This window comes from Bombyx mandarina, chromosome 09, assembly GCF_030267445.1.
Source record: "Bombyx mandarina strain Sakado chromosome 09, ASM3026744v2".
Classification (NCBI taxonomy): Eukaryota; Metazoa; Arthropoda; class Insecta; order Lepidoptera; family Bombycidae; genus Bombyx; species Bombyx mandarina.
The window spans coordinates 7,665,900-7,688,283 of NC_143216.1; the positions used below are offsets into that span (position 1 = coordinate 7,665,900).

Genomic DNA, 22,384 nt, shown 5'->3' on the forward strand with positions numbered 1-22,384 from the left:
GAAAAATTTTCACTCAGATTCACAAGTGTTTTCATGACGAATTTGACAATCTGCAAGTAGAAAAAAAAAACAACTTAAAAAATACCAAAATCAATACTAAATTCACAGCAAAATAATTTTAAATGGTTATTTCTAAAAGTTATTAATTCATAAATATTAAAAACGTTATACATGCGAGCTCTAAGGCTCCCTGCGCACCCCCTGCAACCTGGCTGCGGCAACCGAAATATTTGAGCAGCCAGTTATAGAAGCCAGTCGACGTCCATTTATGATACTTTCGTCGAGCGATTTGGACTTTATCTCCTAACATACGAAAAGCAAAGAAAATACAGTGGATTCATCCTCTTTTTCTAGAACGGCACTCAAAAGGCTTATTCTATAACTATTTTAAAGATGTTCATACATACCCAGATCCGGTTACCATAAAAAACGACGACTGGACCTGGCAACATATAACGCGTGAACACTGCGGACCGATGAGAAGATTGTGGAACTTGAGGAAGAATTGAGCAGGTTACGGTGGGACATTGTGAGCTTATCTGAAGTCCGAAGAGAGGGAGAGGACATGATAACTCTGAGGTCCGGTAACATGCTCTATTTTCGGGAAGGTGATCATCTGTCTCCAGGCGGTGTCGGCTTTATCGTCCACAAATCCCTTGTGAATAATGTGTTGAAAATCGAGAGTGTATCATCCAGGGTGGCGTACCTTGTACTCAGAATCACCAAAAAGTATTCGTTGAAGATCATACAGGTTTACGTTCCGACCTCGGCATACTCCGACGATGAGGTGGAGACTATGTATGAGGACATATCCGGAGCCATGCATAGCTTTACAACTCACTTCACCATTGTCATGGGGGATTTCAACGCCAGACTGGGTAAACGGTACGAGGGGGAGACCATTTGGATTTGGGAATCGAAATCATCGGGGAAACTTGCCGGTTTCATGGAGAAGGAAGAATTATTTATGATGAACTCTTTTTTCAGAAAACGGGATCACAGGAAGTGGACCTGGATGAGCCCCAATGGTACTATCAAAAATGAGATAGATTTCATTATGTCGACAAAGAGGCAAATATTCAATGACGTCTCTGTGATCAATACGGTTAAAACCGGAAGTGATCATCGAATGGTAAGAGGCACATTGAATCTCAATATCAAGCTTGAGAGATTCCGACTGATGAGGTCTACGCTCCGTCCATCACCAGTTCAAGTACAAAATTCTGGGAACTTTCAGCTCGAACTTCAAAACCGCTTCGATTGCCTGGGAGGCTCCGTGGACGATTACAATGACGGGTTTGTGAAAGCTGTCCATACGATCGGTTCCAAGTTTTTTGGAGCCCGTCGTACAAACAGAACCAAATAACTCTCAGACCTTACTCTCAAACTCATGGAAGAACGTCATGGAATGATTTTGCAGTCTTCAGAAGATTCGCGTAAATATAGACATCTCAACAGACAGATCTCAAAGTCTCTTAAATTCGATCTACGCCGTTTTAATACTCAGCATATTAGAGAGGCTATAGAACGAAACAAAGGCTCCAAAGTGTTCACGAGAGATCTGTCTCTTGGGAAAAGCCAGTTGACAAAACTGAAGACCGATGGTGGCAAGATCATTTCATCCAAACCTGAGCTTTTGAGAGAGGTCGAGAAGTTCTATGGACAGCTATACACATCTACTCGACAACCCGTGGAAACTCTAGCAAAGGATCTAAGAGCTAGATTAGTCCGACACTATACCGAAGATTATGGGAAAAATAAAAATTATGTTGAATGCTCATATAACGTCCACTCCAGTAAAGATCGGAAGCTCTACGCTCGAAGTTGTTGACGAGTACATTTACCTGGAACACACTGTCCAGCCAGGTAAATCCAACTTCGAAAAAGAGGTCAATCGTCGAATCCAGCTCGGATGGGCAGCGTTCGGAAAGCTACCTAAAATCTTCGTCTTCGTCATAAGTCTCAAGACGAAAGTCTTTGACCAGTGTGTGTTGCCAGTGATGACATATGGCACCGAGACGTGGTCGCTCACAATGGGCCTTATGAGAAGGCTCAAGCTCACCCAAAGAGCAATGGAAAAGGCTGTGCTAGGAGTTTCCCTGCGAGATCAAATCAGAAATGAGGAGATTCGCAGGAAACCCGTGGTAACCGACATAGCGTAAAGGATTGCGACGTTGAAGTGGCAGTGGGCAGGACCCATTGCTCGTAGAAAGGATGGCCGTTGGAGCCAGAAAGTTTTTGAGTGGCGACCGCGTACCGGAAGACGTAGCGTGGGTAGGCCTCCCACAAGGTGGACCGACGATCTATCGAGGTTCGCGGGGATCCGCTGGATGCAGGCAGTGCAAGACCGGTCTTTGTGACGAGGCTTGGGGGAGGTCTATGTCCAGCAGTGGACGTCTGTGGGCTGATAAGAAGAAGAAGAAGAAATTAAGAAACATTTATGTTAACTAGCATTCTATCACCTTTTGTGGGTCGGAGACGTAATTCAAACTACTTTTATGTTAATCTTAGTTTTTCGTTGTAATTATATTATTTCCTGCATTTTAAATACTGCACAGTTTTCATGGCAACGAACGACTGCTTTAATATAAATCAAAACGAAAACAATAATTATAGATAGATTACTCCGCTTAATTGAAAAGAATTCATCTTCTTAGTTAAAAATTAGGGTTTTTAGTTTTAGTTAATAGTATAGTTAACAGTTGCAAAGAACATAATTTAGTTTCAAAAATACTTTTAAAAAAAATTCTTTAGGAAGTCTTTTTTTTTTTCTACCTAAGCTGATAGCCTTGAGAGGCTATTTCAGCGTAACCTTAACTAGTAGGTGAGCTTGCGGGGCTCAAACCTGACGACGTTGCTAACACGAACCCTAGTTCTTGCTTCGCAGAATCTACCACCGGATCGGAAACGCGACCCACTGAGAAGATCCGGCGAGAAACTCAGTGGGCTGTGTCTGAGGGTTAATTTACTCGACGAGCCCTTCGTCGCAAGCGACGGGTTCGACGGGAACGGCGACCGGTGCTTGAGGTACCTAAAAGCACCTTTAGTGGATCGGGAGGATCCGAAATGACGTGTTTGGGGCGACGTCGACTGCTTTCCATTCTTTCCGCAGGGTCGGGAATGTAGTTACCGGCGGCCACGATGAGAGGGTTCTCGTGTCGTGCCGCTTTATCGAAGTGGCGCATCGACGCTGACTGCAGATACTTACTGCTGAACTCTAAGTCCAGGTCGTCATGGAGGTCGACGTTCCTGACGAGCCACGGGGCTCTGAGGGCTATCCTGCAAAAACGGGATTGAATGACTTGGAAAGAAAGTCTCCAGAAACATATGCGTCTATTGTTTTCATCTATTTTGCTATTACGCGTGCATCTTCATGGATTGTAACAAGGGCTATTTTATTCGATATATGGCATAATTTATTGCACAATCCGTATAATTTTACAAAACACCTAATCGCGCTAATGTGAGTAGATTTTTGTCGCCATTAAAATTTTTCAATATTCCTGAAGCAGTCGGTCCTAAGTGTCTTATAGACAGACAGATAGCGGAAAAACTGATCAGAATCCTAGAATAAAATATTATTCCTATTGATAATACAACTTTCAATCTAATTTTCATTTAAGTTTTAAATACCATCAGTTCTAATTTACATCATTAATAATATGTCAGATGAGAATCCAAAAGACATTAATAACATAAAATATGACATAAAAATTAAAACCACCGTCACTATATTTCTATCACACAACAGGAAAATAATAATTAATCTGAAATGGAACGAACAATGTTTGGTTTCCTAAATATTTCCATAGTAGACGACATACGGAGTTCTAGGAAAATGTGATTTATGAAGAGTCGTTTTCGTCGATAAACACAGGTTTGAGCCCCGTGAGCTCACCTACTGGTTAAGGTTACGCTGAAATAGCCTCTCAAGGCTATCAGCGTAGGTAGGAAAAAAAAGAAAGAGAATCTATGGTACCATTTATGTCGGGACAATAATACTAATGGGTTTTATCGATAGTTGGTTTCCTGTGAAGCTAAATAATAAATAATCAATGATTACTATCATTGGAATTATATTTTCTTGAAAGTATCTGCTAAATGTGTTTATATTATAATGGTGCAATTCTATAAATAAGACCCGTTTTCGTTCATTTAATTTTGGAACTTCGAATCAGTATCATATTTTATATTAGCGTAGATGGATAGATGTATTCACGGAGGGCCTACAATTCATCCTACCATTTATTTTACTTTTGACATAAGCTCGGCTATGATCTTCCTTAATTATTGACACGTAACCGTTTAAACAAAATGCTCTAAATGCAATATTTCATGGACTACTTCGATTAGTATTACAATAGTGAAGCGATGAGCTCTTAGCCCCTATATTTTAAACGCATATTAATATTATTTTAAGTTGTATTTTCTAGAAAAAAAAAAAAATTGCAACTGATATGTAGTGTAAATTCAATGTTTTATTTTATTAAAATTTAAATAATTAGAGTAAAATATAAAAAAAAAGATGTTATTTAAATGAAACTATATGTAAATGGCACAAAGTATCTAAATGAAACATCTAAATTACATCGATATTTTTTTGTGTATAACTAGTCAGGTCATAAGTATTGTCACACAGTAAAAACTTTTCTTTTAGAATGCTGGCCACAAAAAAGTTAATTGAATTCGAATTTCGAATTGTTCATGAAAATAAAAATGTATACTTTTAGAATTTTACTCATTTTTAAATATGGAGTGGACGCTTAAAGAAGACCGTGTTTCAGTTATTGCGTTGCATCGTTGCGGTTACGCGCCAATTCAAATTTTTAACATACTGAAAATTTTGAATATAACCAAAAGATTCGTTTATCGTACCACATCAAACGATACAATGAAGACTCTAGTGTAGATGACAGGTCAAGAAGTGGTCGCCCTCGGTCTGTTAGGACTCCAGTAGTGATAAAAGCTGTGAAGGCGCAAATTCAAAGAAATCCCAAACGTAAGCAGAAACTGTTGGCCCTTCAGATGGGGTTAAGCAGAACCACGGTGAAAAGGGTGTTAAATGAAGACTTAGGGCTTCGGGCATATCGAAGAAAAACAGGACATCGTTTGAATGCTCGTCTAATGGACCTGAGACTGAAGAGATGCCGCGCTTTGTTGAAGCGGTACGCGGGAAAAAAATGTCGGGAAATTCTTTTTTCGGATGAAAAAATTTTTACCGTAGAAGAGAGCTACAACAAACAAAATGATAAGGTGTACGCACACAGTAGTGAAGAAGCGAGCAACCGTATTCCGCGTGTCCAACGAGGTCATTTTCCATCCTCGCTCATGGTATGGTTGGGAGTTTCTTATTGGGGCTTAACAAGGGTAAATTTTTGTGAGAAAGGTGTAAAAACGAATGCAGTTGTGTATCAAAATACAGTCCTGACGAACCTTGTGGAACCTGTTTCTCATACCATGTTCAATAACAGGCACTGGGTATTCCAACAAGATTCGGCGCCAGCTCATAGAGCGAAGAGCACACAAGACTGGCTAGCGGCGCGTGAAATCGACTTCGTCCGGCACGAAGACTGGCCCTCCTCCAGTCCAGATTTGAATCCGTTAGATTACAAGATATGGCAACACTTGGAGGAAAAGGCGTGCTCAAAGCCTCATCCCAATTTGGAGTCACTCAAGACATCCTTGATTAAGGCAGCCGCCGATATTGACATGGACCTCGTCGTGCTGCGATAGGCGACTGCCCGCGCAGATTGAAGGCCTGTATTCAAAATCACGGAGGTCATTTTGAATAAACTTTAGTGTCATAAGAATCTATGTTTTGTTAAGTTCATTTTGGTATATGAATGGTTACATAATGAATAAACTTGTTTCAATTATTTTACATTGAACATGTGACAGAATTTATGACCTGACTAGGTATATATAACTTGTTTTTGTATATTTTATAATAAATCCAATTCTTCGTCATATGATCTGTAAGAATCACTTGAATCCTGAGTACATAGCATTGATTCTTAAATACACGGATTTTCGAACGCAATTTCGAATTACATTCTTACCGCATATTCGCGATTGAATTTCAAGATGTCGTGTAATTAAAATGGTCGCACCCACCTGATTCTGCCGCTAAGCAGTAATGTAATGCGTTTCGGTTTGAGGGATGGGGCAGCGTGTAAGTTGATGGCCACGGGCTCCGTTAACCAATTAATACCAAGTTGGTTGTAAACTCAATCACCCAACTAAGCAATAAAAGATACAACTACAAACTGTACAACGTATGTGTGTCAGACAATATTGTGATGTCGGCTTTCGGTGTCGGGTCGAGGGAACTCGTTTTTTTTTATCCGCCCCCTATCGACTGGAGTCTCTCAAGGCTCCGTTCTCTCCCGGTTCTCGCTTGTTGGAAATTTGATAGCATATTATGGTAGTTATATGTATGTCCATATACTGTAACTTGAGATTTAACCGGCATTCAATTTACTATTTAGAGAGAATGAATGACATTATATTTTCTCGGAGTTATAAGCTAAGAGTTAAGAATTACTTGTGTCACTTTGAGGTCATCGTGGCCTAAAGGATGAGATGTCCGGTGCATTCGTATGTAGCGATGCACCGGTGTTCGAATTCCGCTGGCAAGTACCAATTTTTCTAATGAAATACGTACTTAACAAATGTTCTCGATTGATTTCACGCTGTCGGAATATGCCATCCCTCCTGGTTGAGCTCGTGCTCGTCCACCTGTCCTGGTGAATCTAAAAAGGCTTCAAGGACACCAGTAATGACTCGCTCCTCATAATAAAAACTAATGTTATAGAAATTGGAGAGACACTGGAGCTTTTCGACAGTTTTAGCATAACAATTGATTCCATACTGCAGTAAGGTGTTCACACATTTAAGTCGAGTGGGCCTTTGTTCGTGGTGGTGCTCGCGTTTTCTTGCGTGTACTTTTTATTTTTTTCTGTGTATATCCAGAAGAAATATGTAAGAAATATTTACCGCCTATTGTATTAATAGTACAAATAAGTTTCCGCCGTTTTTTGTCGAAAAAATAATATTTATTATGAAAGAACGGTAATTTAAATTTAATCGAAATATTGTCCATCACTAGTAGCTATTTTTTCCCATCTCTCAGACAGAGTTCGGATTCCACGTCTGAAGAACTCCTCGTCTTTTAAGGCTATCCACGAATCAACCCAATTTTTTGTATCTTCATATGATGTAAACCGCTGCTCCGACAGAGCATGTGCCATTGACCAGAACAGATGATAGTCAGACGGGGCAATGTCTGGTGAATACGGCGGGTGAGGTAGTAATTCCCAATTAAGTGTTTTTAAATAAATTTTCACTGGTACCGCTACTTGCGGACGAGTATTATCATGGAGCAGAATAATTTTGTCATGTCTGGAGTAGTATTGAGGGCGTTTTTCCTTCAGAGCTCGACTCAATCTCATCAATTGCGTTCGGTAGAGAGCTCTAGTGATTGTTTCGCCTGAATTAAGCAACTCGTAATACACCACACCTAGCTGATCCCACCAAATACACAGCATGAGTTTTTTTCCATGAATATTCGGTTTTGCTGTGGATGTTGGCCAGGTAGTCCCCATGATTTTCTTCTTTTTGGATTATCATAATGTATCCACTTTTCATCACCAGTGATGATTCGATGTAAAAAACTTTTTTTTGGTGCCTAGCTAGCAGCATTTCACTCATGCATAATCGGCGTTCAACATCTCTTGGCTTTAATTCGTATGGAACCCAATTACCTTGTTTATGAATCATTCCTAACGATTTTAAACGATGTGAGACTTCTTGCTGAGTGACTTCTAAAGTAAGTGCAACTTCTTTTTGTGTTTGAGACGAATCTTCCTCCAATAATTCCGTCAATTCTGCATCATCATACATTTTTGGCGTTCCACTGCGATCTTTGTCTTCTACGTCAAAATCACCGTTTTTAAACTTTTTAAACCACTCACGACATGTTCTCTCACCCAAGGCAGCTTCATTATATGCTTTTACTAGCAACCGATGCGCCTCGGCTGCAGATTTTTTTAAATTAAAAAAGTAAATTAAAAGTTCCCGCAAATGACGCTTATTTGGTTCAAAGGACAATGCCCATTTCCTATGGGCGTTTGGGCCCCTAAAAAAAGTTGTCGCCTGATGATGGTTTTAAATTAATTTGATAGACAGAAATATCGTTTCATATACAGAAAACGATTTTTATATTCTCAGCCAGGTTTAAGAGAAATCTGTTTTTTTCTGCAGCTAAAATTAAGTTGTTAATTGTTTTCTTCGAGATCAATAATCGCTCTCATCATTATTTACAGTATTAAATAAGTTAATTGTGGTTAATGTTGCTAGAAATAAGCCCTTACGTATATTTTACTTTTATTATATCCTCATAATAATAATAAAATTAAATGAAATCCGGAAGCCGGCAACGATATTGTTGTTGTTGTTTTTAAATTCGCCAATAAGCAGACAAAGAGCGTAGCCTATACAGCCTAGTCTGTCATAGTTATATTTTTTATATATTTTTTATGTTAATAAAAATCCGGTGTATTTCTTTTTATTGCTTTTTGGGAGTTTTGACGTCAACTTGATGAATAGCACATTGAGTGAGCGTGAATTTCCGCAGACCTTTTATCTTGAAAAAAAAAACAGTCACTGCTATGTTAGCCACAGTTTTATTCCAATGCCTCAATAATCGTGAACAACGATTACTTACGTTTAATACACAAAACAACACCCAATTTATATATTATACATCACAATAAACTATTAAAAAACATTAAAATAAAATTTCAAGTGACGCTTCACTCGGGTTGCTACCAAAACTCTCTGATCATATATAATAAGAATAGAGTAATGGTAGGCCATTGAAATTTTTACTAATGGAATCATTATATCTAAAAATATTAAATAATTCATGGTTTTAAGTCATAATTATTATTACAATATGTAAATATTGAATTGAACAAAAATAAACTAAAAAGTGTGTGAATTATACCCATTAGCTATTTTTTTTTTATTTGTTGTTCATGTCACAGACAACTCTTTCGTTTGGCAGCATATAGGTTAACTATAAGGCTGTATGGGCTAAGCCCTTTGCCTATTGGCGAATTTAAAAACTATGGCACTCAGTTTTGGGATGTTATCAAATCAGTAATTTATTTTTTTGTAAAACAATGCCAGGGCGATAGAAATGTTGGTACATAAACTAAGCAACGTGAAAAAATAAGGCATAGTTTTTCAAGTACAAATAGTTTTGACATAAAGTTGGCCCACTTTTGGGTATTGTCCTTTTAACATTTTTGGATAAAAAAAAATATGATGCTAATACGGAGTCAATAATATGATAGGGTTAAGTTGTTCTTAAATGATCAACTTAATTTTCAAGCCGATTATCATCTGTGAATTCGAACGTAAACCTCGTGCCACACCATTTTTCTCAAAACGGCGGAAACTTATTTTTACACCTTTTACTTTTGTAAAAATTTGGCTGTTGTAGCTCGTAGTGTCGTAGCGTTGGGTCGTAGACATAATTAAAAGCACTTTTACGGTTTAATCTTGCGATTTTTATTGCCATTGTTTTATTTCCGACGTTTCGAAAACTTTACAGTTCTCGTAGTCGTGAACGACTGACGTGGTTAAAGGTATTATTCTTACTTACAATTAAATTATTTAAAATAAGATTACCAAATAAAATCATACCAAAAAATTTTTTAGAGAATTTTTTCAGAGCTTTGCGATATTCAGAAAATCTTCCACCGAGCGGGTGTAATTGATAGGTAGACCGACGGACCGAATGTTGTTTGTAACATGTATATATGCAAGCCTATCTTGAAAATGTCGTAAGCGAGATTCGGGCATCTGTCAAATATTTTGTGTTGTATACACAAGAGATACGCCACTATAAATCACTCACAAAAACGTGAGTGATTTATAGTGAAAATCTCTACACGATACGTGTACGGTCGTCGAAAAATGACCACTTTCTGTACCAGACCTAACTCAACTAGATCGTGAATGATTCTTAAAGTATTGGTTGTCAATATTCGTTATTAAACTGTGCACCGACAAAATTAACGGAACAGTGTTTTTATTTATTTAGTATAGTCAGATCGCTCATGGACGTCAGCAATGGGCATAGCTAAACCGCTACCTACTGCAGAGGATTCTCTTCATATCTTTTTTGAAGAAAGACATGCCATTCGCTCAGAAAACATCGTAGACGGGAGTTCATTCCAAAGCTAGATAGTACGTTGTCACAAAAGATCTCTAGAAACGCACTGGAGGAACGCAGCGGTTCCAGATAGTATGCATGAACTCAACTCCGGATGCGCGTGGTGCGAATGTAGAAAGGAGATGAAGCGGTCATCTTGAACAATTCCTCAGCACTCCCAATGGGACATATGATACACAAGGAGAATAGAAGTTCCTCCGTTGACTCCAAGGCTACAAACGATCCGTGGATAACGGGATTTTCGAACGATCCTTTTCTCGATGGAGTAAAACGCAAGTAGTTGATATTTGGAAGTCTCGACCCTTAGCCGGGATCAGACTTCCACGCGAGGCCGGACTTTTGTTTTATAATGAATAATTGTCCAACTTTGCTTTACCATCCGAATGAATCCGATACACTGTTCAAAATATCAGCCCTAACAAATCCGATACGATTGCAATGATACTCCTGCAAGTTGTGGCACTTTGATAAATGATGAAATATTCACTTCAAGCACAAGTTTGTATCATCTATCGCTCATCATGTTCCAAAAAAACTGGTAGCCTGTATATCGCGCGGCCCCTTGCTATTGCAAGATTAAAAGCATGGCGTGGAGCACTGAACGTTGTGAAACGACGCCGGCAACGACTCTGATTCTCCGTATATACAAAAAGTAAATGATCGTAAATCATCATGCTACATGGAGCTAGTCTTACGCGTCATTTGTAATGCTTTCTTCTACTGCCCCAAGGTTCTCGTCATGAGGAATGGTGACATCAACCAAAGCTACTCAACACGCAGACCTCATATCTATACTTTCTGGCCATAAATACTGTTACAAAGGAAAACAAAAAAATCTATGGCAAATAACATTTATTACTTTTACAGTGTGTTAGTTTAATACATAAATATAAAACAATTTAAAATATAAAAAGCTTATTCGAAGTGGTCTCCATTGGCTGCAATACAGTCCTTTAAACGTTGAGGCCAGTTATCAATAGAAGCACGCAGTCTTTCCATGGGAAAATTTTTCACTGCCAACCGTACGGATTGTTTTAGGGACTCCAAATTATTATGGCATTTAGAGCAAGCCGTACTCTCTAAAACTGACCATAAATCATAATCCAGCGGATTAAGATCGGGGCTAGACGACGGCCAGTCTTCAGCTATGATGAAGTCTGAAACATTCGTTTCCAACCAAGACTGCGTAGACCGAGCTTTATGACCTGGAGCCGAGTCTTGCTGGAAGGACCATTCTTGATTATTGAACATGGTGTTGTTTAGGGGCTTCACTACCTTCTCAAGAATGGTATCTTGATACACTTGCGCCGATGTTTTGATACCTTTTTCACAAAAGTATGGCTCAGTCACTCCTTCATAGCTAATACCAAACCATCACTGAAGTCCGATAGTGCCCACGTTGCACTCTATCGACTAATTGGGAAGCTTCCTTAGAGCTTTGAGCATAAATACGGTCATTTTGTTTGTTAAAATGTTGCTCAATTGTAAAAAAGTTCTCATCCGTAAACAATTTTTTTCTATAACCTCCCTTTGCGTACCGCTTCAGTAGTTGTTTCGATTTTACCACCCTATTCTCTTTTAAATTATCAGTTAAGAAATGACCAGTACGTCTCTTATCACTTCGTCTGTTGAAGACCAGAAAAGATCGGGGCGGCCGCGTGCTTTTAGAACTACAAAAGCTGTGAAATCCAGAATTCGTCGAAACCCCATTAGGAAGCGAAAAACCTTATCGCGAGAAATGAAGATTCCCGCTATGACCCTGAAGCTCGGTGCTTATCGTCGATATACAGGACATGCCCTAAATCAATCTTTACAATTAAAGAGAATGGATCGATCAAAACGCCTTCTGTCGCGACACGCAGGTGAAAGGCACAGAAATATCCGCTTTACCGATGAAAAAATTTTCACGATTAAAGAACACTACAATAAGTAAAATGGTAAAGTATACGCTCACAATTCTAAAGAAGCTGCTCAAGTGGTCGGAAAGGTACAACGTGGTCATTAATCTGCATTAATGATGATTTGGTGGGGCGTGTCTTACAAGGAGTCACAAAACAAAATTTTTGTGAAAAAGGAGTGAAAACTTCAGCCATTGTGTATCAAGATGTAGTCTTGGATTATGTTGTGAAACCTCTCAACAATACACTTTTTAAAAATATATCGTGGACTTTCCAGCAGGACTATGCACCTAGTCAAAAGGCACGAACTATCCAAGCCTGGCTTGAAACCAACGGTTCGGGACTTTATAAGACTGGCTCTCATCTATTCCAGACCTCAACCCTTTAGACTTCAAATTAAGGTCAGTTTTAGAGAACATGGCCTGCTCTAAGCGACATTGATGTTCTTAAAACAATATTTGGAGCAAGCAGTTGCAAATTTCTCTTGGAAACAGTGCGTAATTCCATCGATTCGTGGCCAAACAGATTAAAGGCCTGTATAAAGGCCAAAAGTGGCCATTTCGAATAGTTTTTTTTTTTTGCTGAGACTAATAAATATGTAGGTATAAATTTTAATAATATTACATTACTTAATTTAATAAAAATGCATTTTTCATTTGTAACAGAACTTATAGTTGGACTAGGTATCATTAATAAGTCTGATATTGTTACAATACTTAGTCTGGCCATAAATACAGTTACAATTAAAAATAAACAAAATTTGGAATCTGTCATTTTTATATGATTGCTCATTGAGTTCTCATTTTGGCGCCAATACATTGTACAATATTTTGCGATATTAAAATGGAGTGGGGTGATAAAGAGAACCGAATCGCTGTGATTGCATTACACAAAGTAGGTATGGAGCCAAATGCAATTTTTAAAACTCTCCATACGCTTGGTATTAGTAAAATGTTTGTGTACCGGGCTATTAATAGGTGCAATGAGACCTCCTCTGTTTGTGACAGAAAAAGATCTATCCGTCCACGTAGTGTTCGTACGAAAAAGGTGGTCAAAGCAGTAAGGGAAAGAATTCGAAGAAATCCTGTCCGAAAGCAAAAGATTTTATCTCGGGAGATGAAGATAGCACCTAGAACCATGTCGTGTATTTTAAAAGATGACTTAGGACTTGCAGCCTTTTTATCTGTTGATGGTACGATATACGAATATACGGCTGATACCAAGCTTTTGAAATGTCTGGAATATGACCGACGGCTTTGTGCAAGGCGATCACTGCAATCTTATTTTCTTTAACACCCCATTCCATATTGTAATAATTTGATGATGAACACGAAAAAATATGTGAAATGGCGCAAAATCCAAATAAGTTTTTAAAATAATATACGTGTTCCAAATTCAAAATAATTAAGATGTGAAAAAAAAAAATTGGTTATGTATTTATAGCTAGACTAGTTTGTAGTCAATCGTGACCATGAAGAAGTGTGTTGCATAAAAATCGTTAAAACATATTTCAGAGCAAATTGTTAATGGATAATCCTATCCTATGTATTCGAAAAACGAGAAGAACTAGGAACAAAATATCTAATAGATATTTAGACAAATGTCGACTGTCTCATTATGTTAGTACAGGTTTCCGGTAATTCGTCATGATAGCTTCTTCAATACTTACAAAACGAATTAAAACTCCTTTTCCTCAACGAGGTTACTGAAATAGCTCTGCGATAGCAAAATACACCTATTAATTTCGATTTTGTAGGAACGTAAAATAAGTTTAAGCTTTTATAATTGATTATCATGTGTACTCTACAAAAAAAAGAGTAAAATGCTATTTTAGCCCTCGTAAGTAGTGTTTCCTAAACATTTAAACAAATAATGAATGAAATGACATGCATTGCTATGTGGATGACAGCACAGGGGGATGCTCGATATATCGGCCATCAGAGTCTCTCTCGGAGCGTGGTGCAAGAGAGACGATCAAAACTTGTGTCTGAATAGTCTCCGAATGAGGTGAATTGAACTTGGTTCAATTCAACCCGTTAAAGACATAAGTTTGCGCGTTCACTGCGAAGAAGGATCCCTTTGTCACGGCGCCGCAATTCCAAGGAGTATCCCTGCAACATTCCGAGAATATCGGGATACTTGGGGTTGACATTTCGAGCGATGTCCAATTTTGGAGTCATTTGGAAGGCAAAGCTAAGTTGGCGTCCAAAATGCTAGGAGTCCTCAACAGAGCGAAGCGGTACTTCACGCCTGGACAAAGACTTTTGCTTTATCATGCACAAGTCCGGCCTCGCGTGGAGTACTGCTCCCATCTCTGGGCCGGGACTCCCAAATACATTCTTCCATTTGAATCCATACAGAAGAGGGCCGTTCGAATTGTCGATAATCCCATTCTCACAGATCGTTTGGAACCTCTGGGTCTGCGGAGGAACTTCGGTTCCCTCTGTATTTTGTACCTTATGTTACATGTGGAGTGCTCTGAGGATTGTTTGAGATGATCCCTCATCTTCTTTTTATCATCGCACCCCCCGCCATTGGAGCAGAGTTCATCCATATTATCTGGAACCGCTGCGTTCATCGATAGTGCGTTTCCAGAGATCTTTTTTGCCACGTACCATCCGACTATGGAATGAGATCCCCTCCACGGTGTTTCCCGAGCGCTATGACATGTCCTTCTTCAAACGAGGCTTGTGGAGAGTATTAAGCGGTAGGCAGCGGCTTGGCTCTGCCCCTGGCATTGCTGAAGTCCATGGGCAACGGTAACACTCACCATCAGGTGGGCCGTATGCTCGTCCGCCTACAAGGGCAATAATATATTTTTTTTACACTAATAGGTTCAAGCGTTTTTGCAAATTCACATTATTATGACGTGCGTCCTAAAATTTCTTCTCTATTACAAAGTCAGCGGTCCTTCAAACACGACCGATATTTCATTTAACACGTTCAAATAACGACTCAATGGTCGCAGTGATTTTCTCGTGTATTTTTCGGGTACCGGTAGCATAAAGACCTATCTTTAAATTTACTTCTGTTTATTTATTAGTTGTACACTACCTACTCCAATTGGAATTATAATAATTCAATAACATTTTATAAATGCACCCGTGCAAAACTGATGTCGTGTTGAATATAAGTTTTTTTTTATTTTTTTTATTTACCTATTCGTTGGTTCAAATTCAATTCAAATTCAAAATCATTTATTTCAACTTAGATGTCAGTATGACACACTTGTTGAATGTCAAAATACAAATAACAATGTTAACTCTACCATTCCATGTTTATGGGGCTATTCCACTTAATATAAGTTTCATAAGAGTAGCTGTTATTAGGGTTTCTTTTTTGACATCATGCGAACACCCACGAACAAGTACCTAGGGAGCGCGCACTTATTAAGGTTTTAGATAAACTTTCGTGCATTAAACTTAGAAATGTATGCATCTGTGGGATCATAGTGACGCAATTTGTCACTATCAATAACTTGACCTGCTCCGGGCTAAAAGAGATTTATCTTGAAGATACTGATTATTAATTACGCACCAAAGATGATTTAACGAAAGCAATATCACAGGGACAGTGCTTAATTGACGAAGAAAACATATTCGGTGTGTGTAGTCAGTGTGTAAGATCAGTATACGTTAGGTATACGTTAGGTACAATAGTACCCGTCCCCACCGAAGAAGAGGCCTTCGTCGAAGGCGTTGGACTAAGTTTGGCACAACGGTTTCATTTATAAATTGTACACCATGGGAGTGCCAGATAGTCTCATGCTGACAATTCGAGCCTTCTTGTCCCGCGACAAATCTCGGTCGGAGTCCCGTAAGACTCTGTTCTCTTGCCGCTACTATTTAGCCTATATATTAACGATATACGATTTTTAGTTCTTTTAAACTATTATTTATATTTAACTTTTTAGTTGGATTTTCTATAAAAGCGTGTATTTAGTTTTTTTAAACTATTATTTATTACATATGGTGTTACAATTAAATATCAACTTGTCAATAATAATCTATTAATTTGAACAATAATAAAAAAGAACAGCGGTTGAATTAGGCTTTGTTAATATAGTGGAAGATCTGTTAAAATTGAGAGCTAGTCCCAACAAAAAATCGCTAATCCTGATCATACAAGTAAGAATACCAGGTCTGAATGCTTAAAATATTGAATTGTCATCGGTTCTTGATAAGTATGCCAAATTTCGATTCAGCGGGTTGTGTGTGTGAGCTAAGTATCACGAGTACGGTGATCTGTGCATTGGCTGTTGCTAGTGTTAAAACGAGTAGCGTCTAACAGCACCGAGAGTGGATTATGTGGAATCATCAGGACATAGGAAGTCGACGGTGACTGCTACGCAGCAGTCGCGCGCTCGGTGGCCACGATAGCGAAGTTACCTTGAGCCTTTTAGTGTTGTCTTACTACTACTTGTTTACTAATGGAGCGGAGATACGAAAGAGTTAACTACATAAGCCTTCTTGTAAAGTTATTCACATCCATGGTAAACTCGCACTACATGCAAAGTACTATCTCATTACATTCGCTTAAAGCCTCTGTAGTTTTTCTTCATTGAAATCAGCGTGGCGGGCAATTTCAAATTCAAAGACTATAATCTAATATTCTGGGAAGTTCTTAATTTATTTTAAACCTTGTCTGATTGAAACGTGCTAATGAACGTGATATATACCACGTAAGTTCTAATTAGGCAATTGACATATTGCCTTTATACACGTAAGGCAATTGACATATTGCCTTTATATCTTCTATCTGAATTGCTGAAGTAAGGTCTAATGAGCGCTCCTTTGCAATATTTGTAGTTGACAAAGCAATCAATTTATTTTTTCCAAAATAAACCAATTAGCAAAAATGCTACTAAGGACTATTCTATGTAGCTAATATTTATCAGTGTTTTTTTTAATCGAACTACTTGGTCCAATGATTACGTCAAACATCCAAATATATTACGTATTGTTTCAAGATTTAATGGCGTTGAAGTAGTTTATTATTTTTTATTTAATTTAAAAAGACTTAATCAGTAAGTCCAAAGATGTTTTAAATAATAAAAAATCTGCACATTTTTTGACTATGCGGTGCTGGCCTAGAATAGCACCACCGTTTTTCTTTTCGTGGGTGCCGTAAAAGCTGACTAAAAGATTCGCCAGAGAAAGCATATTATATGAGTATTTTACCTGTGATTGTCAACTAACACCTACTGGTAGTTGACGATCACACTTATAATAGTCGTATTATAATTTTGTCCCAATTTCATAATTCAATTTATTCGTATACATCCATAACTTTCCTCTTTTTTTTACCTATTCGCTGGTAGCCTAAGGAGCTATTCCAGCTACGCGCGGACGCGTTGTTGAGCTCACGGGCACAACCTGAGAGAATTTGCTAACACTAGCCCTAGCAAGAGCAGTGCTTCACAGAATCTACCAACGGTGCTTGAAGAGCTTAAAACCGCCCAAATTCGATCCAGGGGATCTGGCAAAACATGTTTCGGGCGACGGTGGTTTTGCGTTGCCTTGTCGCCTGGGTTGGATATGCCTTTCCCCTATTCTCTTATCTTAATAGGCAGACGGGTCAAATTTATAGAAAACAAAAGCACAGCCACGTAACGGACGTGCCGTAATATTGTAGCGAAACATGAGTTGAAAAGTTCCGCTGCCCATTGTTCAAGCTAGCATAAACGCTTCATTTACGAAGCCAGCAAATGGTCATAATATGCCGTACAAGTTGAATACAGAAATTGAACCACATAACGGTCTATTTATAATAAAGTTACTATGTAGTGCCTATGCTCGAGATAAAAACTTCCTGTTTCGGTTTTAGTATATACAACGAAACTGGGCTGCGTCCAGTGTTCTTAACTAAACACAAATATTATTTTTTGCAGTAAATCGAACACGTCGTCAATATGCAAGAAATGTGAAGCTAACGTCAAATCATATGGAAAGCCTACTGCCTGTGAATATTGTAATATTATTGCAGCGTTTATAGGTGAGTTAACATTTTTGATGTAGCATTTAGCCTTTGGTAAAGTAAAAAAAGAATTCTATGAAAAGTAGCACTTTCTAGGTCACTTTGAATTGATCTCTCTCTTTGGCGATCTAGAAAATTAATTCTCTTGTTTTTGAACGAAATCCTGATACATTAACTTACTTGCCTTAGTATCATAATATCTCGTTGTCGTGTTTGAACATTGGTAATGCCAGGCGCAACGTCAAACTTCTAAAGGTCTTTTTGAAACATTTTTAGCAGGGGGATACGATATAGAATTCGATAGGAAATAAAACCTAAAATGATTCAATGAAGGAACTTTTCAAGTTAGCACATGTAGTACACGAATGTTGAAGTTGTCATGGCCTAAAGTATAATACGTCCAGTGCATTCATGTTGAGCGATGCACCGGTGCTCGAATCCCAGGCGGGTACCAATTTTTCTAATGAAATACGTACTCAACAAATGTTAACGATTGACTTCCACGGTGAAAGAATAACATCGTGTAATAAAAATCAAACCCGCAAAATTATAATTTGCGTAATTACTGGCGGTAGGACCTCTTGTGACTCCTCACGGGTAGGTACCACCACCCTGCCTATTTCTGCCGTGAATCAGTTATGCGTTTCGGTTTGAAGGGTGGGGCTGCCGTTGTAACTATACTTGAGACCTTAGAACTTATATCTCAAGGCGGGTGGCGCATTTACGTTGTGGATATCTATGGGCTCCAGTAACCACTTAACACCAGGTGGGCTGTGAGCTCGTCTACCCATCTAAGCAATAAAAAAACGTGATTTTTGTTTTGTATTCATCTGTGGAACCGTTCGTATTATAGTTGCAAATTTTATTCCTTTCATTTATTGTACACTATAAATAATAATACTATAGTATAGACATTTTCGCATTAATGTAGTAAATTATACTACCCAGGAAACAAATGCCAGCGGTGTACCAATTCAGAACGTAAATATGGACCGGCAGTTACATGTGAACAATGCAAGCAAAGATGTGCTTTCGACCGACATGATGACAGTAAAAAGGTAAAATTATCACTTATACTTACTTCAAATGAAGTACCTCGTAATTTCCTCCCAAAATCAACAGACATTAATTACATCATCAATGCAGCCGCTCACACCATGTTAAATTATTTCTTTTGAAGCTTACCCTTTGAAGTCCATACGTTTTTACGGAGAAATATCTGACCAGTAGACATGTTGGTGGTATTAACCCAGGTGAAATTATACATCACTTTCTTTATAAAATATAAAAAGTAGGAGAAGAAACTGATACGGAAATAGAAAATGAGACGAGGATGATGGGACACTAATACCCGAAGAAGGTTAGGTTTCGAAGTCGTCGTGGCCTGCGGTATAATAGGCCCGATGCATTCGTATCTAGCGATGCCGCCGGATCTTCTCAGCGGGTCGCGATTCCGATCCGGTAGTAGATCATTCGCGAAGCAGCTGCTCTTGAGTTGTTAGGTGTCCTTTGGAGGCGCTCGGGTAACTGTTAGCAAATCCCACCCTCCTGGTTGAGCCCTTGCTCGCCAGGTAGTAGTTCACCCTGCTGGTAGAACTGGAAAGGCCTCCGGGCCAACCGTGATCTTCCAAACATAAAAAAATCGTGTTCAAATCCCGCTGGCATGCACCACTATTCTAATGAAATACGCACTTAAAAAATGTTCACGATTGACTTCCACACTGAAAGTGTAACATGATATAATAAAAAAACCCGCTAATATTATAATTTAAATAATTACTGATGGTAGGGTATCTTGTGAGCCCCACCCTGCCTATTTCTGCCGTGAAACAGTAATGCGTTTCGGATAGAAAGGTGGAGCAGCCGTTGTACTGTAAAAAAACTCAGACTTAGAACTCGTAACTCAAGGTGAATGGCAATACTTACGGTGTACATATGGGCTCCAGTAACCCCTTAACACCGGCCGTGAGGTCGTTCACCCATCAAAGCACTAATAATAAAATAAAAACAATACATACTTATCCTCCTTACTCCTCGATATTTAAAGTGGGGAAAACCTTAAACACTCAATACATCAATTAATAATCTGCCCAAACTATATAAAATACAAAAGATACCACTAATCTTTATTGCAGGTTGATGGGAAATTACTCTGCTGGCTCTGCACTCAGTCACTCAAAAGGGCGCTGGCTCGAACAAAGCAGCAGTTATCGTCTGTTGATAAACACAAGCACAGGTCACACAAGTAAGTTTTCATTGTCAGTCGAGAGCATAATATTATGTAGTATTTGTCAACGGATCGTATATTGTGAACATGCCTTTATATTTAAAGCCGTTGTTCCACAAGGTTCAACTAATGCAGTATAATCCTGAAAATAACAAGCTGCGCGTTGATATCGTGTACAGGGTGTTGCGCGATGTACTTTAAAACTTTTTTCCTTTATCAATCGAAACCCATTCAGAAACTCAATGGGCTGTATCTGTGAGTTAATCTATTTGGGACTAATGAAGGAGATATTACATTGAATGCGATGAGGGATTTAAACGTATGATGCAAATTTTTGAACTGCTATTAGGGTGCAGCTTTGTACTCCCGCACGCCTGTGCATCATCATCCTGCCTGTTTCGGCTTGAGGGGCGGTAAAGCGGTTCTACAATACAATTGAGACTTAGACCTCATGTCTCAAGGTGTCATGTCGTGATATCGACGATACCCGGTAAACGAATTAACAAAAGGTGGCCAGTGATGTCGTGCAAAAACGTTGTAGCATTGGGATACAAATCGATATGAATCGAATTGGCAAGGTAATCGTTGGAGTTATGAATAATGAGAGTTGCCTCTTCACGCTTCATTAAAAAATTGTGACTACAAAACAGAGGTTGGTTATGGCTTCAAGTATTGCTGATACCTCTGGGTTAGATATTTTAACTAGCAGCCATTGATTCGAATGGTTATAGATTTTTTTTTTTTTTGTAAATGTTAATGTAAAAAAAATAAAAATATGTAAATGTCAAGACTTTCTGTAATTGTTCACAGATCCAAACATGGCCACAAAGATAAACGCAAGTCCGACATGATGAAGTCGATGAACTCTGGAGATTTGTCGCTGGATTCGCAGCCTCTCGAGAAAAAATCAAAATTGAATCCATTACAAGGTTCCCAATACATACATACATTTTTTTTCTTATTGCTTAGATGTATGGACGAGCTCCCAGCCCATCTGGTGTTAAGCGGTTATTGGAGTCCATAGACATCTACTACGTAAATGCTGCCACCCACCTTGAGATATGAGTTCTAAGGTCTCACTCAGTATAGCTACAACGGCTACCTCACCCTTCTAACCGAAACGCATTACTGCTTCACGGCCGAAATAGGCGGGGTGGTGGTAACTACCCGCGCGGACTGACACGAGGTCCTGCTACCAGTAAATATATTACTGTGATACGTAATAATACTTACTAGGGACCCGCCCTCGCTTCGCTTCGGAAACTGATTTATTATTGATTTCTCCACTATTTAATGGATGTTATTATACATATAAACCTTCCTCTTCAATCACTCTATCTATTAATAAAAACCGCTTCAAAATCCGTTGCGTAGTTTTAAAGATTTAAGCATAAATAGGGATATAGGGACAGAGAAAGCGACTTCGTTTTATACTATGTAGTGATTAAATAATACATATTAAAAACCAACATAAATAACAAACACACTTGTTCAGCTCAGCAGTCCGACGCGCTGTGCCACCAAGTCAGTACTCAGTTCCTTTAGGTACACATTAGTGAATGTACTTATAGTTTGTTAAATACAGCTTTATAGATTTTTAGGTTAGAACATACATTTGTAAGTTTTGGTCTGATCCAAAAAAATCGATTATATTGAAAAATCTTTTCTTTTTTCACGTTTATTTAATCGATTTTACAAACGACACTATGTCCAAAGTTTATCATGAGCTTCGCCGCTAAGTCTACATTAGAAAGTTTATATCAGAATTAAATTTGCTCAAACGAAGATTTTCATATTGAATCGAAATCGCCTTAAGCGTTAAATCGTTGCTATAATAATAACTAATCAATAAAAAAAAATTTTTAAAATTGAACAGGTGAATTGGATCCAAACAGCTCAGACCACGTCGTGGCGATGACGCAACTTAAAGAAACTATCGCTAGTTTACAAAAGAAAGTTCAACTAAAGGACATGGAGCTAATGGCGAAGGATCGTCAGGTACGTCGTTTTAATTTGTCGCCTTAAGCGCCCTGTATACGA

The 22,384-nt window shown here is 38.5% G+C and overlaps 1 protein-coding gene across 1 annotated transcript in view; it reads left to right on the plus strand.

The window, feature by feature from the left end:
• The window catches only part of LOC114243575 (protein FAM76A), a 35,140-nt gene that overhangs the window by 5,000 nt on the left and 7,756 nt on the right, over positions 1 to 22,384 (plus strand). The window contains exons 3-7 of the mRNA XM_028175106.2: positions 18,032 to 18,135; positions 19,066 to 19,175; positions 20,253 to 20,362; positions 21,155 to 21,273; positions 22,221 to 22,342. Coding sequence (XP_028030907.2) covers positions 18,032 to 18,135; positions 19,066 to 19,175; positions 20,253 to 20,362; positions 21,155 to 21,273; positions 22,221 to 22,342 — 565 coding nt within the window. The remainder of the gene's footprint in view (positions 1 to 18,031; positions 18,136 to 19,065; positions 19,176 to 20,252; positions 20,363 to 21,154; positions 21,274 to 22,220; positions 22,343 to 22,384) is intronic.